Consider the following 16,456-nt stretch of genomic DNA (forward strand, 5'->3'; position numbering starts at 1 on the left):
ATATATATATATATATATATATATATATATATATATATATATATATATATGAGATTGTTGCATAATTTCCATTGTCTTTTTGGATAAAATTAAAATTAACATATTTTTGAAAAAGAATTTGCTTAATTAACATATTGAACATTATTACCTACAGCTTATAAAAGTAGTATGCAATTAAATTAGCAGCGCAATTCAAGAACAAATCTAACAGTAATTTATCGGGCGTCCAAGATAAACGCACGAAATACGACAGAAATTGTGCAACGACCTAATATGTATACATATGTTCTTTAGAAAAAGAAAAATATGTAGGATCTCAACAAAAGTACTATTCAAAACTCGCAGGATCAATCGCACAAATCACCAGTCGCGAATACGTAACACCTTAAGGATGAAGGAACCATCATAACATTCGCCGTTCTCATCGCGCGGAATCATATTTCCAACGATCGAGTCAATTACGTTGATGAGAGCCTATGTAAACATAATCCACTAACCAGTAACCATTGATTAGCATTACAATCTGCTAATAATTGATTTCCCTCCCTCTTCCCCTACCACTCGCCACCCTTTCTCTCACTCGAGCTACCGTCGCCGTGCTATCGCATACCCCGCGCTTCATCTCGACCGTCACACCCGAAATCAGCTTACCGCACTTCGACAACTAACGCTTCTTCATTCGGCCGCCAATATCGGATTACCAACGGCGAATAAAACTTATCTCTATTAGCGCAAGGTAGCGCGTGGTAACAAGAAAGAGAGAGAGAAAGAGAGAAGGAAGAAAAAAGAAGGAAAATGAGAAGATAAGAAACGAACTTCTCTCACCGGCACGCTGGTTTTGCGATATTCATGCGTCACCATATTGCAATCGTTAAATGGATATTCGCGGGTCGTCTCTCCCACCGTGAACAATATTGAGATTGGTTCGCGGAGTGGGATGTGTTTGCGGAATGAATATCTTCCGGCCGATGGATACGGTTCATTCAATCAGTCCGCGCGCGCTTTTATATAGATCAAAATCGGACCAATTGGTATGCGTTTCGCAAAATGAGCGGCGCGATCCCTTTTATTTCTAACTCGCGTATCGCGAGTGATCAATATCGCCGCAAACACTTGCAAAAGGGTAGACAATATGACAATATTAACGCGACGGCATTACGTACAGAGCGTTACGCAGCTAGCCCGACATCATTTCAATTGCAGCTTGTGTTCAGCCAATCTGAAGAGGCTTGCTCTCGATGACACCACGCAATTTTTCGATATCACGTTATCTTGGTAATACAAACTTGTAAACTCCAAATTAAAATTCCATTTAAATAGAATCTGCTTAGGATCAATCAAGAAATTCTTATTTTCAATCGCGTGTCACTGGACGAGTATCGATTTCTCGACAATGGAATTTATGCGTATATGTAAATAAATATGTATGCATTTATTTATACGTATAAATCCTATTGCGAAGATCTTATAAGAAGAATTGATGTTTTATATATATTATTACTATATATATAATGTTACTATATATACACATTATATATATACACATATATATAGGCCTACCAATTTCACTAACATCTAATAAAACTAAATACTAACAAAAGTGCAAATGAATCAAATTTTACACGTACATTACTTTAATATCCTTTCCTGGCAGAGGCACATCCATCTGCGGTATCAAACCAAACTCCACCTTTATGGGATGAGAGTCCTTCGGTTCGACCTTGATATCCTTGCTCACGTCCCTGGAATCCTTCGTGCCAGATGTCGTTAATGTCGACGAAGCGCTCGACGTCGCGGTGGTGTTCAGCACAGATGTCGTTGTCGTTGTCGTTGATGCCGTTACGGAATCCGTCGTTAAGCCGACGCCCGACGTTATCGAGCTCAACGAGGTCGTCGTCGTCGTCGCCGTCGTGGTCACTACGGTTGCGGACGATACGCTCGATGTAGCCGATGTAGTGCTCGTTGTGGACGTAGATGTTGCTGTTGTCGAACTACTCTGAGGATTCTCCTGTGTCTTCTGCTGCTGTTCCCGCTGTAACCTCGTCGTTACTCCCGTCGTTAAAATATCAATAGGTCCAATAGTAGAGCTGGTATTATTTACCTGGAACACAAACGCGAAGAACATTTATTTTAATAAAAATGATATCTCCTCTTTCATATATCTGATTTCACAAACACGCATCGCCGACACCAATGCGTCATAATTCTATTTGGACTTTAATAATTTATTTTTTAATTGCGATTACACTCACTTTGTTATTCGGATTATTTCGAGAGCTACGCGTCCTCTGGCGCGACTTCCGTAGAAGCTGTTTATAATTTTCCGCCTTTTTAGTGAGGTAGTAATGATGTACGCAATCTGGAGCGGACTTATGTTCTAACGATTGAGCTATCGCTCCGAAGTTCTTAGGGTGTTGGAGGTATTTCTCCTTGAACAATTCGTGCTCCACGGAACTCCAAACGTTGATCAGTTTACGTTCGCTGTGTAGAGCTTCTAATTCCTCTGGCTGGAGCAACCCATTCCGATTTTGGAACGCGATCCTCCTTTGCTTCGCGTCCAACAACAGAGGTGGTATGACGGCATAGGAACGCATCTTCTTATCCTCCATCTACGAAATCAATTTTACGTATTAGTCCTCTTCTCATAACGTTAACATTATAAGATACGCATTATCAATGTGTATTCCTACGTTTTTCATCAAATACATTTATAATGAAGCAACTAAATGATTTTTTTTTGCTTTTTTACGTAAAACATGGATTAATGCCTTCATACACAACATTAAGATAAATACGCGATACTCAATGATTTTCAGCAGTAGTTATGGATCAACATGTCTCTCTTTCAGATTATTATAATATTATAATACTATAATGATAACAATCTTTATCTCTTTAATGAATATTTGTATCATCATACGAATCCATAACTAATGTATGGTGAGGCAAGGGTGAAGAGAGCAAGCGCACGTTACTAACCTGACGGGTTTTAATGAATTTTTTAAATTCTTGCAACGTTTCTTCCTGGGGAATCAGGAAAGGTTAGATATCTTCCATGAAGCGTCTCATCTCAAAAGAATATCGCAAAGTAAAAATTGATCAAATGAAAAAACTAAAAACAAAAACATGTAAAATAAATGTTCTACAAAATCTTTTACAAAAAGATGTCGCATGAGATATGAGTCGGAAAAGAAACAATTTTGTGGAGAGCTGAATCTCAGCGAGATATGCCGTCAATGCAGAGATATTATTCAAGAAACTTTTCCACTGAACATTACGAAATTCTGAGTACATTAAGACTTTTTCTATTCCGTGCATCTATTAGCCCGATGATAACTTTCAATCATCTCCATCCATTAATCCAGTAAAGCCAGCCTTTCCCTGGTCCGCATACAGTGGGAAACCAAAAAAGCAAAACAAATGTCTAAAGATGGGAAGGAACTGTCAGTTATCATCCTCCGTTTAAAATAAAAAATAACAGACCTTTACCCGTTATGAAGAAACTGGATAGTGCAAAGGTTCAAAACCTATCGCTACCCAATGCTGCATTGAGTTTGGTAACTATAAAGTATTTGTTTCCCATATAAAAGATATTTGTATCAATACTAGTAGAGCCATATACTTACATCTGAATAAAAAATATTAACATTCAAGCCACATATACTTTTAGCGAAAATCTTTTCGTATCCTAGCACAACGATTAATCAGTGAAAATCAACATAAAATATCATAACACAAAAACAAAACGTAAACAAACGTAATAAACCAAGAACTAACGTTGATCTAAAAAGAAAACATACTCTACGTGATATCTGAAGATTCATCGTCGCCAAACAGTATTTGTTCACCAAACATTAATTTAGTAACGTGCCTTTCTTTACTCCTCCCCATACCAATTTCGTATTCTCAACGTAACGTAATTTTTATTTCATTCTTACGTAATGCGTCACGTCACTCGCCTCGTAAACTAAGACCCTACGATACGACTCCTAAGAATAACAGTCAGCGTATAGACGCGATATACCTCTTGTTCTTGCAGACCGTCCATTATCTCCTCGAGATCGGCCTCGCTCTTGATGCGAGCGCCGACTCTGTTGAAACGTTCCTTGTCTTCCCTCTGCTTCCGCAACTCCGGGAATACCTTCTCGAAGAACTCGCGATTCTTCGCCTCCTTCGATTTCCTCTTCTGCGCCGCCTCCAGTCGCTCCACCTTGCGATGCCATTCCTGCACGAGGATGGCATACGTCTGCGACTGTTGCCGATGTAAAGACGTGCGCTCGGCATGTTCTCTCCGGAGCCTCGATATGAGTCGGGCTCTCATACACGTTTGATGCCGCGTACGATTCTCCTGGTACACACTCGTATCCGATGGTTGATTATACAAAGGTAGTTCGACTTTGGGACCCAGTCTTTCCAAGAGTTTATGAGCTTCCTCCGCTTTTCGCTGTTAACAAGAACACATCCAATTAAAATTCAATTCGTAAATCGCTACTCTTAATATCTATATACATATCTTAATCGTTCGGCAATATGATGGTAAGAACATGTTTATAAGTGTTTATAAATGTTACTTTAGCTAAATAATAGTGATTTTACGACTAACATTCTGAGAGAAAAATATGAACAATTTGAGCGCATGAAATACACCTGATTTTAAGAATTGGCTCAGTTTCGTCTTTGAAGACGTGTCCGCGACGCTCATGAGTTCAAGTATTCAATTGATACCGCAAACTTTACCCTATTTTCAGCATAGATCTTTTGCGCCAGTGATTGATGCTTTGGTTGCTGCGACTGTTCCTCAACTTGACGTTTCAGACCGCTCGCTTCCAGAGGCTTGTTCGCTGCTTCTTCCAACTCTTTCAGTTTCTTCCTCAACTTGCTTATCTGAGATTCCCTCTTAGCAATCTCTCTGTCTACCTTGGCGATTTGCTGCAAGAGATCATCCTTGGTACTTCTATAGTTCACGTCTTCCTGTGTATTAGGTTCTGGCAGCGTAGGAGAAATTGCTTCTGTTTGCGGCGTGTACGCACCCACGGCAGGCTGCTCCTAGCAGAAATGCGTCATATAATATTCTAATACATTTACATTTATACATATATCATATATTTTTTAGAACACGTAAATTAACACATTAACTGCCATGTTTATTTCAATGTTCAAGTAAAATTTATATCACCAAAGATACGGCAAATGTACTTCACGATGCATATATTCGCTAGCTGGTTTGTTTTTTTTTTTTTAATCAACTCCTTATTGTCCCCATATATTTAGTATATTTATGTACAATCGTATAAATGATTATACATAACGATTTATACGACGTTATACATGAAAATAGTACTAGCCGCTCTGGTGACTACCACATGGCAATCAATGTGTTTGATTTCAAGTTATAATGCCATTTATATTGCTTGAAACTTTAATGAAAGAGTGTAACGGTTGAATCAATCTATTCCCTCTTGTCTCTGTTAAAAAATCACAATCGCTGCACCCACCCTAGTATCTATCCTAAGCGGTTGTTGTAGTTGTACAACGTGCTGCTGCTGTTGCTGCTGTTGCTCCTGCTTAGCGCCGCAAGTGGGATCAGCCGGTGATAGACTCTGACACCGAGACTGCGGCTGAGATTGCAACTGCTGAACCTGTTGGTGCGGTTGCCCCAGACGGATCTTTTTGAAGGGCGGCGTATCCTGCAGATCACCGGCCATAACGATAGTAGCAGCGGTGCGGCTACAATACTGATCCGGTTGGACGGGCATAAGGCCTACCCGCGGGTTTCTCGACGCGGCAGACACATGCTGCTGATAATCCGACGCGGTCGGCGACGGTGTTGGCGTGACGGACGCGGCTGATGGCAGTAGGGATATCCTAGGTCTGTCCCTGCCGCTACCACCCATACCGGCTATGCCGCCGCTGACCGCGTATTCAGCAGACACCCCTGCTCCTACCACTCCTCCTGGGACGCCCACGCCAACTTGCGACAGAGGACTGCTGCTCACGCTGATGGCGATCCTCTCGTTCACCTGAAAAACACACCGTCGTCAAAGTCTATCGGCCAGCCAGTTCTTTCCTCTCTTGATCCCTCTCTCGTCCCTTTGTTCTCGTCTTTCCCTCTTTCTCTGACCCTACTGCACACATCTCTTTCCCTCTCGTCGTCTTATTCTTCGTCAGAGGTTCAATTTATCTCTCCGCTAACCTTCTCGCCGCGAAACTATTTCAGGAAAATCGATGACCCGCTTCAAGAAAGCACACGCCACCGGTGCCGATAATAAACCCCGCATGATCCCGCGCGCTCGTTGTGTCCCGCACGTTGTCGTCCGCTTCTCTCCCGCACTCCGACCGTCCGTACAAACTTTTTCTTCTCCCCCTTTTTATTTCCGCCCCTAACGTTTCGCGTTACAATGCGCGTTCATTCGCTCATTGAACTTCGTCCCGGCCGGTTCGCGTAGGTAAACTCGTGTACGATCCGTCTCTCACTCTCTCTCTCTCTCTTTCTCTCTCTCCCTCTCTATCCCGGCTAAGCCATAACGACTTCGTCGGAGACTATTCGCTAGTGTACGTACACGTCGGAGTGACTCGAAATATATATATAAGAAACCAAAATAATGAGACGTGGCGCGATCGGCCTTGTATGTGTATGTGTTGCTCATGCATGTACACAAGCATGTAGCTGTAGTAGACGCGACACTAACTTTCACCCGCCCACTCGCATCGCGCTACGAGCTAAATATGATAATGTCCGTTACAACTGTCGTGTCGTGGATTTAACTTGACTCGTGTGAGACTTCATAAAAATGAACATGATCTAACGGAGATTGTGTATATCATGGTCACGTCTGGAAATTCTCGCATATATTTCTACAAAACTTGGACTTTCTTTCAAAGAGAGAAGGGAAAAGAGAGAGAAAAAGAGAGAAAGATGATTTTTACGCGAGAAGATCGGACAGCAATCGTGAAAGACCGGTTGTACCGTAATCGAATTGCTATTTACTCGTATGTGCGTATACAATACACACATACACACACGCACCAGCAATTCCGACTCATTCATTATAAAAATAAAATGTCCGTATAACCAACTCCATCGTGAAGTGCGTTCGCAAACACCTAGTTCGAATATATCATCGTGCGATTGATCAATTCCGCTACAACGACGACGCCGTGTTTAAAGCGGAACATCAGCGCGCGCGGGAATAGTATTGTTAAAAGGGAGGGAAAAAAGGAGGAGGGCCGATAGTCAGTGAAAGTCAAGGACAGGGTCGGCCGATACGGCGTGTGCGCGAATGTTGCGCGACGCGCGCGTCCCGATTATTCTAGTCCCGCCCGACGTTGCGGATTAATATTTATCTTCTTTGATACTTTCCTACGCGAGCACGCGTAGGAGAGTCTCTAGGAGACATCATGCGCATAATAATTGTTCCTCATTCACCGGAAACCGATCGCTGTGAGCGAGAGAAAGAGAGAGAGAGAGAGAAAAAGAGAAAGAAAACAAATTACAATTGCGACAATAACAAGTTCAAAAATAACTCTCCAAAAAAAATCGCTGAGACATGTATCCACGTGTCTCACCGTTTCACGGAACGATCTCTAATATTCTCGGGCCATACAAGATAACACGTTAGCCTCACCGTGATCGCTCTCGCGCTACGACCTATAAGCAAACGCATCGCTCGCAAAGAAAAGAAAAAGTACGAGACTCGTTTCCGCTCCCGAGCGTGTTTGCACGACCGTGACCATCCCGACGCGTCGCGCGCGACGTCGTATCGGAGTTCCGGTCGGCGTTATCGTATCGGCGAGACCCAGTGAGACGAGGTGAGACAAGATGAGGTGAGGTGAGGTGAGGTGAGGTGAGGTGAGGTGAGGTGAGGTGAGGTGAGGTGAGGTGAGGTGAGGTGAGGTGAGGTGAGGTGAGGTGAGGTGAGGTGAGGTGAGGTGAGGTGAGGTGAGGTGAGGTGAGGTGAGGTGAGGTGAGGTGAGGTGAGGTGAGGTGAGGTGAGGTGAGGTGAGGTGAGGTGAGGTGAGGTGAGGTGAGGTGAGGTGAGGTGAGGTGAGGTGAGGTGAGGTGAGGTGAGGTGAGGTGAGGTGAGGTGAGGTGAGGTGAGGTGAGGTGAGGTGAGGTGAGGTGAGGTGAGGTGAGGTGAGGTGAGGTGAGGTGAGGTGAGGTGAGGTGAGGTGAGGTGAGGTGAGGTGAGGTGAGGTGAGGTGAGGTGAGGTGAGGTGAGGTGAGGTGAGGTGAGGTGAGGTGAGGTGAGGTGAGGTGAGGTGAGGTGAGGTGAGGTGAGGTGAGGTGAGGTGAGGTGAGGTGAGGTGAGGTGAGGTGAGGTGAGGTGAGGTGAGGTGAGGTGAGGTGAGGTGAGGTGAGGTGAGGTGAGGTGAGGTGAGGTGAGGTGAGGTGAGGTGAGGTGAGGTGAGGTGAGGTGAGGTGAGGTGAGGTGAGGTGAGGTGAGGTGAGGTGAGGTGAGGTGAGGTGAGGTGAGGTGAGGTGAGATGAAGTGTGGTGAAGTGAGAAGAGAAAAGAAAAGGAGAAAAAGAAGGAGAAGAGATCAAGGGAGAGAAAGAGAGAGAGGAAGAGGGAGAGAGCGCGCGCGGTGCGTACTTTTCGCGCCTGTACGGAAGAAATACCTACGTTCGTGGTGCCGGCACGATACGCGTCTCTCGCAGCGTAGGCAGTGCCGGTAAGCGGCGGCGGCGTTTGGCTGATGGTGGGTGGCTGGTGGGTCGATGGGGGAGCGGAGGCGGGCGCGGGCACCGGCACAGGCACCGGTACGGGGGCGGCCTGCGAGGAGGCCGTAGTGACCACAGCGGCGACCGCCGGCGTCGACACCGAGGTTGGCGGATAGGAATGAATGTAGCGTAAACCCCCGGGCATCGGCACGGCGACGTAGCCACCGGGTGCACTCGAGCTTGCACTCGCGCCGCCGCCGCCGCCACCGCCGCCGCCGCCACCGCCGACGCTGACGCCGCCGCCACCTCCTCCTGCTGTTCCTCCGCCGCCGCCGCCGCTGCCGCCGCCCCCGCCAGCGCCATTGCCGCCGCCGCCACCGCCGCCGCTGCCACCACCACCACCGCCACCACCGCCACTGCCACCGCCGCCGCCGCCGCCGCTATTGTTGTTGTTCGCGCTGTTGTTGTTCGCACCGCTGTTGTTCGCGCTGCTACCACCCCCGCTGCTGCCAGCCGGTATGACGTTGGAGACACTGACAATACCACTGGAAGTGCCACTGCTAGCGACGACGGCAATCGAGGGTCCACCGACGGCGGCGACGTTGCCACCAGCAGTCGCCACGGCGGCCGTGCCTGCCGTCCCCGTGGACGACGCGGCCGCACCACCCGGGACGTACGTCGCTCCCGTCCCTACCGTCCTCGGCGACACTGGGCTGCTGCTCTTGATGTTGACGTAGCTCTGCGTTGGTCTGCAAAAATTAAATTGCGTTAGTTAGGAAATTTTTCGTGGACAGGCGATAAAAAGGCGAGACTTTCTCGCTTGATTGGCGAGTTAAACTCGAGGTGATGATCGTTTGATCGTCTGACTTAAATAATATTTAAAAATAATATTTCCTCTCTTTCATTTTCCCTTTTGCAAACGACTAGCTTCGACATACCGTAGTTATAGTGCCACAGACAAGTATCACCGAATTTAATGCTCTACACGAGAATATTATTTATACTTAAACTCATTGACTGCCACGTCATCTGCGTGACGCATGCGTTTCCACAAACTCATAAGTGGATGACGGTTTAATTTGGCTGATTAGAAATCATGGATAAAAAGTATCTTTGGAAGAATCTAGTAGAAAAGTTTGAAAGTATTTAGTAGAAAACAAAATATTATTAATGCTGTGAATCCCAGCGCGTATATATATCTTTAAGAGTAATAATAATATTTATAAGTACGAATATTTTTATTCATCTCTTTCCATCTGCGTTGTTTAATAACGTTTTTGAAGCTTTCAACTTATAATTTATCTTGAAAAAAAAATTTCCATTTTTCGAAATTTCAATGAAATTTTTCAATCTTTTTCTACTAAAACTGTTTTCTAAATCAAAGTTTGGAAATACCTATTGGATATTTCTTTTTTAAAATAACACGAAATTTTTTAAATAAAACAACAGGACTCAAAGGGCTTGCACACATTGCTTGCACACGGAGAATTTGAGCATGAATACCATTGGTATTCATACGTGAATTCATCGTGGCGATCAAAGTGTTAATTATATAGCGATACAGACGCAATTGTCTTAAATGAACGTTATCGATTGAAACATTACGAATTATGAAGAAGCAGTGATTAAAGTATTGTTTGAAGTCGGAAACTGAGAATTCATCTTTTCTAAAAAAAATAATTAAATAAATTATAGAAATCGAGCTTTACTCGTCGTCACTCCAGACCGACTTTAATTACTTTTAAAAAAAGAAAAAATCACTTTTGACTACTCCCTTAATGAGTTACAATATCCTGACAGAAATAAAATAAAATAAAAATTAAATGTAAATTATTAAGCAAAAAGTAAAATTTGGAAAGTCGTAGAATTGTAAATTAATAGGAGTATAAAATTTGTGTTATGTAAGTTATGTTAATATTCGCTATAATATCTAATTGTTTTACACCAAGATACTGTCAAATGTATTTAATAGACTTGCATAACAAAAAATTCATATCCCTATTAATTTATAAGTTTTTACAACTCCCAAAATTTTGTTTAATTTGTACTCCTAACAAGATACTGTATGACGATCTCTTAATAAAATGACGATCGATAGTCGCGTGTATCCGCGTTCACGTTCGCGAGAAATAAATGCCCACTGTCAATTCATCGATTACAATCGAGAAGTACAGCTCATTATAAAATATGTAATTATACAGTTGTCGCGTGTGTCGAAAACGTCGCCGACCTCGCGCCGATAACGCGAAAATATATAAGAGCCCAAAGATATACGCGCAGTACATATTAGGGGTCTATACTGCGATAATGAATTCCGTTTGAAAACTTCCACTAATCCTTCCACGAATAGATGGACTGATATGATAACTGCTGCAGACGGCAACTAAAAGATAGAGACTCGCACAATCACACTGATAATGTCACTACGCCTGAATGTTTTAATTTCTTTTACGTGCTCTACAGACACGGACGATAACGTCGGGTCTCCGTGAGCAAACACGAGTTGGAACGTATGAAAACACATAATTAACAATTATTACTAGTGGTTCCGTCGGCCGGTTCAGTTTTGGCACGACGAAGTTGAACGTTTCACACAGCTCAATTATGACTCTCTGATATTTCATATATTATTGCGAAGACTTTTACGAAGAACGAAAAAACCGTATATTAATCACTTATGCTAATACAAACGAACGTAATCACGGAAAAAACGAAGTTCTGTAAGCTTGAGTTTCTTTTTTCACAGAAATTTTCTTATAAATTTCACCATATCTTCTGATAGTACGGACTGTCAGTGGAATTTTATCTTGCTAAAGGAACATAGCGGATCTTTTTGAGATACACTGAGAGGAAAAATACCTGAGAAATAGAAAAGTATTTATTTGGCGAATATACATATTGATTCGAATCTTAATTCTTTTGTTCAAATAGAATAAGCAATTGCTCTCGTGAAAAGCAACACGGTAGTGCTTTAGAAAAATATATATTTTCTCACTTAAAAAAGGAATTTTTGTTTTTAATGTAAATATATGTATGTATATTAATACAAGTAAATAGAATACATTATTAATACCTATCGAATAAATATTTCATATTCTTCAGATATACTTTTGTCTCTCAATATAGTACTTCATGATAAAAATATAAGATAATACTTCAGTTCTTAAAATATAAATGACACACACACATATATATATATATATATATATATATATATATATATATATATATATAGAGAGAGAGAGAGAGAGAGAGAGAGAGAGAGAGATTAACAAATTAAAGGCAAAAAGGCCTCGATGTGTTTCTCGGTTACGGAATTCTGTAGTAATTTCCTTTCCAGAAAGTTCTTTCCGTGCACACGTTTAACACGTTTCAGATAAGAAGTCTAATATATTTGCGCGAGAAATGTGCTCCGGGGGCGTATAACGAGTGACGGCAAAAAGCCGTATCGCGTTTTTCTTGGCGGTAACATCGATCAGGCGTATGATCGTGTATTCTGATCATCATTCGGCACGCCCGTTGTATCGGAAACATCGCGGCAGTTTGTTTATCGACTTGCGTGTCACTGGCACACGTCGTACGTATACGTTGGCTGATCCAATTTGACTGGCTTAGAAAAAAAATGGGGAGGCGGGAAAGGGGGAACTGTCAAGAACACACGAGTGACAGTGGACTAAACAGCTTCGCATAGTCGGTCGATACCAGTCGGTTTTCCCGACCACTCGCGCGAATCCTCGCGAAGGTCGCCGGGCGGAACGTCGAGTCGATTTTCGATCGATCTCGATCTCGCACGCTCGTCAGTCCGCCCGAAAAGTATGCAGCTATATCGAATGACTCGCGCGAGAAAAAGACAAAAGTGGATTTTTACACTGTTCCGCATTTCACGGATCCGATTGTCGCGCGCCGCTTCCTCCGCGGACTCGGGGACATTGTCGACGTGAAGGTTTGAAAAAAAAATATACGGCCGAGCGATAACAAAAGCCGCTTAAGGCCGTTAGATTAATGTCGAAGCGCGTGACCTGCAGGGTGACTGTGCGGTAAAAGTAAAGCCGGGTGAAAGGGGAGGAGAGGGAGGGGGACGACCCGGCAGAGCGACTCTGCTCGCTCTCTCCCTCTCTTTCTCTCCTCGGGCAATTTGGAGTGGATTCAGCGAAAATTTGAACGTCATCTCCCCCGCCGCTTCCCGTCTACGATCATTTCGTCTTCGGCATTCGCACTTGCCGGTAGTTAAGCCTGAAATCGAAATACTGTCGAGAGATAAAACGCTCGAACGAGCTTTCCTGGCTCCACCCCCTCCCCTCCTCTTCTCTCCCCTTCCCTGTAGTATACATCAGTACAGACTCTCACTCGCGCGCGATTTCTACACCCTTGTAATAAACGCGAAAATAAAATCGCATCGTTTAAGTTGATTGCCGCGCTGGTTCCCATTGATTATTTCCAATTAAATCTTGAATAATCCAAGATACGGTAAACAAGTGCAGCTCGTGACGAGTGCGTTCGTTAGTGCGTTTCATCGGCTCGCCATTGGTCGTATGTTTAATTTGGCTAGAAATGTGCCTATAACATGAAAGACGGCTCCGGCCAGCTTTGGCCTTGACATACGTCACTGAGGTCATCACCCTGAGTAACTATCGAAAAGCAATCAAAATACGCCAAACAAATGCGGCTCATGACGAGTGTGTTCGTTAGCGCGTTTCATTGGCTTGCCGTTTCTCATATACGCTTAATTTGGCGAAAAGTTTACGCGAGAGACGGCTCCAATCAACTTGGCCTTAACATACGTCATCGAAAAGTAATATTTGAAAGGCCGCTCATTCAGACCGTTACTCATTAAAAAGTTATTAACAAATACCGCAGACGAGAGGTGTATTGAGAAAAGAAAATAATAATTCGACAAATGTCGAATTATTAAAGAGCAATAGTTTAATCGGCGCTTGTGCAGCGAAGTACCGGCAATATGTTCGTTCTTCCTATTGTTGAAAATCGTGCCAATGAAACCTTAATTAATCCGTTATACGCAATTGATTACGTTTTACGCGTGACATAATGAGACCAGGACATATCACAGTAACGGTTACCGGTGAACCCCAAACAATAAACGTACATGTACCTTGACACCGTGGACGTCAAAAGAAAGAAACAAGCCGAGGTAAAAGATATATTGATGCACATTAATTCACAGATGTGTCAAGTGGCTCTTCTTGGAAACAGACAAAACGTAGTTCTGCATTCTTTACCACAAAGTTATCGATGCATTACTTCACAGATGTGTCAAGCACCAATAACGAGGCTTTCCGAGAGAAGTGCTTAAACGTTTACAACTATGCAACGAGAAACGTATGCACGAAGAAAATATTGTAGTCAAAATTGCAACAAGACTTTACTGATCTTCCACCATATGGCATTATGACCAAAATAGATTTGTTTGAAGATACCATATGCAAGTTTGACCTTTCATTCTACAAATTGTCGCAACCGCTGGAATGTTTTTTTATACAATGCATTCGGTAGAGATTGTTAAATTTATTATTTCTTTAATAATTTATACTATGATTTCGATATGATGCAGCTTTGCAAAAGACATTGTAAAAAAATATATTTTAACGTAACTTTTTTACCATAGTATTTTCTCCATGTGAACCCCGATTCGTAATAGTTGTCACTTAAATCTCATGCGAGATACTTAGATTTTTACTTACAAGTAAACCTACCCAAGTGTTACTTCAATTTTGATAAGCTTTTAACATGCTGTAGTCTAAGTCTAAATAAGAGACATATATTGTTTTATACGTACCTATACGGCCGGTAAGAGTGAAACATCCTCTTGAAAAAATCAGTCTTAATATTTCTGAGCAAATATTTCAGAACGGTAAATAATACAAAAAAAAAGTTTTAAATAAAAGTTTTATCGGTTTTAATGAGCTTTGTAATAATGCATTCAGATTTTATAAAATTAAGGTAAACAATAATACAAAAAATGATATTTTCAAAAAATTTTGTCATAAAGCTCATTAAAACCCATAAAACTTTCATTTGAAACTTTTTTTTTTGTATTATTTACCGTTTCCATAATATTCGTTCAGAAATGTTAAAACCGGTTTTTTTCAAAAGGATGTTTTACCCTCTTATCAGTTATATGAGCACGTATAAAACATTATGTGTCTCTTATTTAGACCTAGACTACAGCATGTTAAGGCTCCTGGGGAGTCGCATCATCCATCTCTTTTTAATGACGTCAGAAGCGAGAAAACGCATGCTAAAAATTCTTGCAAAATACATTGAAATAAACAGATATATTTACAAAACGACATTTGCAATCGATTAAATATACCTCTAAAATACTCCGTACACTTTCCTTTTGTTCTAAAAATCAATAGATAATCAGAAAATTAATATGACAAGATAATGAGTAAATTAGGTTAGAAAAGACGATTGCATGTCACATTTATTTTATAATTATCTGTTGATTGTTAGAATAAAAGGAAAGTGTACGGAGTATTTTAGAGGTGTACTTAATCGATCGCAAATGTCGTTTTGTGGATATATCTCGACGTACTTTGCAGGAATTTTTAGTATACGTTTTCTCGCTTCTAACGTCATTAAAAAGAGATGGATGATGCGACTCCCCAGGAGCCTTAAAAGCTTATCAAAATCGGAGTGTAACACTTGGGTAGATTTACTTGTTAGAGTTAGATTAAAATTTTTCAGTTGAATTATACGATATATATGACATTACATATGTAATCGCGATTCAACTGAAAAACTTTTATCTAATCCTAAACTCAAATCTGAGTATCTCATTTGGGAAGAGTTACAAATAACGACTATTAATACAGGTCCGCGTCTTTAAAAAAAAGATACAATTGCTAGACACGTCCGTGATTAAACGTGTGTCGATATGTAGAGAGGCAGATGGAAAACGGTTCATGTCAGGAACTGAAATGCGCGCTTTACTTGAATTCGACCGACAGCAGCGGCAACCCGATCCCAGGCGGCTCATTAGCTCATTCGATGCGTATGTGAGTAACGGTACTTGCCGACGAGATTTCTCTTACGGACGTATCGCGCATCCTCGTCGAGGCGAGTCAGATAATAACGACGTTAAACTCGTGGTGCGTTTGTGGAAAAAAAGAGAGGGAAGATATATATATATATATATATATATATATATATATATATATATATAAAAGGTGACTTCAATTAATGCAAATCTATCCGCGAATCCATTTAACCCGCAGTGGAAAATGCGATCGTAAAAATCGTATTCGGTCTATATACAGAGTGTCCAAAACTCTCTTCCACGATTTTTGTAGGAACGCAAAACGGATTGAGGTAAACATAAAAGTTCTAGTTTTGCTATATTCGCAATAATAGTCGAGGTGTTAATTAAAAAAGACTAATGAGTGATCACGTGCGATACAGTAGATGAATTGTAGTAGCGATGTGTATTGTTGTGTGCTTGTACATTACGTCAATCGAACAAAAAAGCCCTTCACCATTTTGCAAATAATCATGTAGATTTTTAGTTATTAATAAGAGAAAATTGTTACATGATTGTGGGCGATGATGTACAAATCTTCTTTAATTAATATCTAAAAATGTATGTAGCCATTTGCAAAATGGTAGAGATCTTTTTTGTTCAGTTTGATCTAATGTGTAAGTAGACAACGACAGACGGCGCCACTACAGCTCATCTACCATATTGTGCGTCATCATTCAATCTTCTTTAATCAATATCTATTATTACGAATATCGCAAAACGGTATAGGACTTTTATGTTCACCTCAATCCGTTC

At 41.8% G+C, this 16,456-nt stretch overlaps 1 protein-coding gene across 12 annotated transcripts in view; it reads right to left on the reverse strand.

Moving 5' to 3' along the window:
* The window catches only part of LOC116852858, a 113,342-nt gene that overhangs the window by 32,914 nt on the left and 63,972 nt on the right, over positions 1–16,456 (reverse strand). For 10 of the 12 annotated variants that reach the window (XM_032833597.1, XM_032833596.1, XM_032833598.1 and 7 more), the window contains 7 exons: positions 8,624–9,410; positions 5,496–6,020; positions 4,738–5,040; positions 4,025–4,444; positions 2,980–3,024; positions 2,253–2,609; positions 1,629–2,101 (listed from right to left, as the gene is read on the reverse strand). In XM_032833597.1, the coding sequence (XP_032689488.1) occupies positions 1,629–2,101; positions 2,253–2,609; positions 2,980–3,024; positions 4,025–4,444; positions 4,738–5,040; positions 5,496–6,020; positions 8,624–9,410 (2,910 nt within the window). The remainder of the gene's footprint in view (positions 1–1,628; positions 2,102–2,252; positions 2,610–2,979; positions 3,025–4,024; positions 4,445–4,737; positions 5,041–5,495; positions 6,021–8,623; positions 9,411–16,456) is intronic. The other 2 variants (XM_032833603.1, XM_032833601.1) reach the window with 1 other exon arrangement.

The sequence above is a fragment of the Odontomachus brunneus genome, unplaced genomic scaffold, assembly GCF_010583005.1.
Source record: "Odontomachus brunneus isolate Ranch 3 - 2012 unplaced genomic scaffold, Obru_v1 Obru_scaffold_259, whole genome shotgun sequence".
Classification (NCBI taxonomy): domain Eukaryota; kingdom Metazoa; phylum Arthropoda; class Insecta; order Hymenoptera; family Formicidae; genus Odontomachus; species Odontomachus brunneus.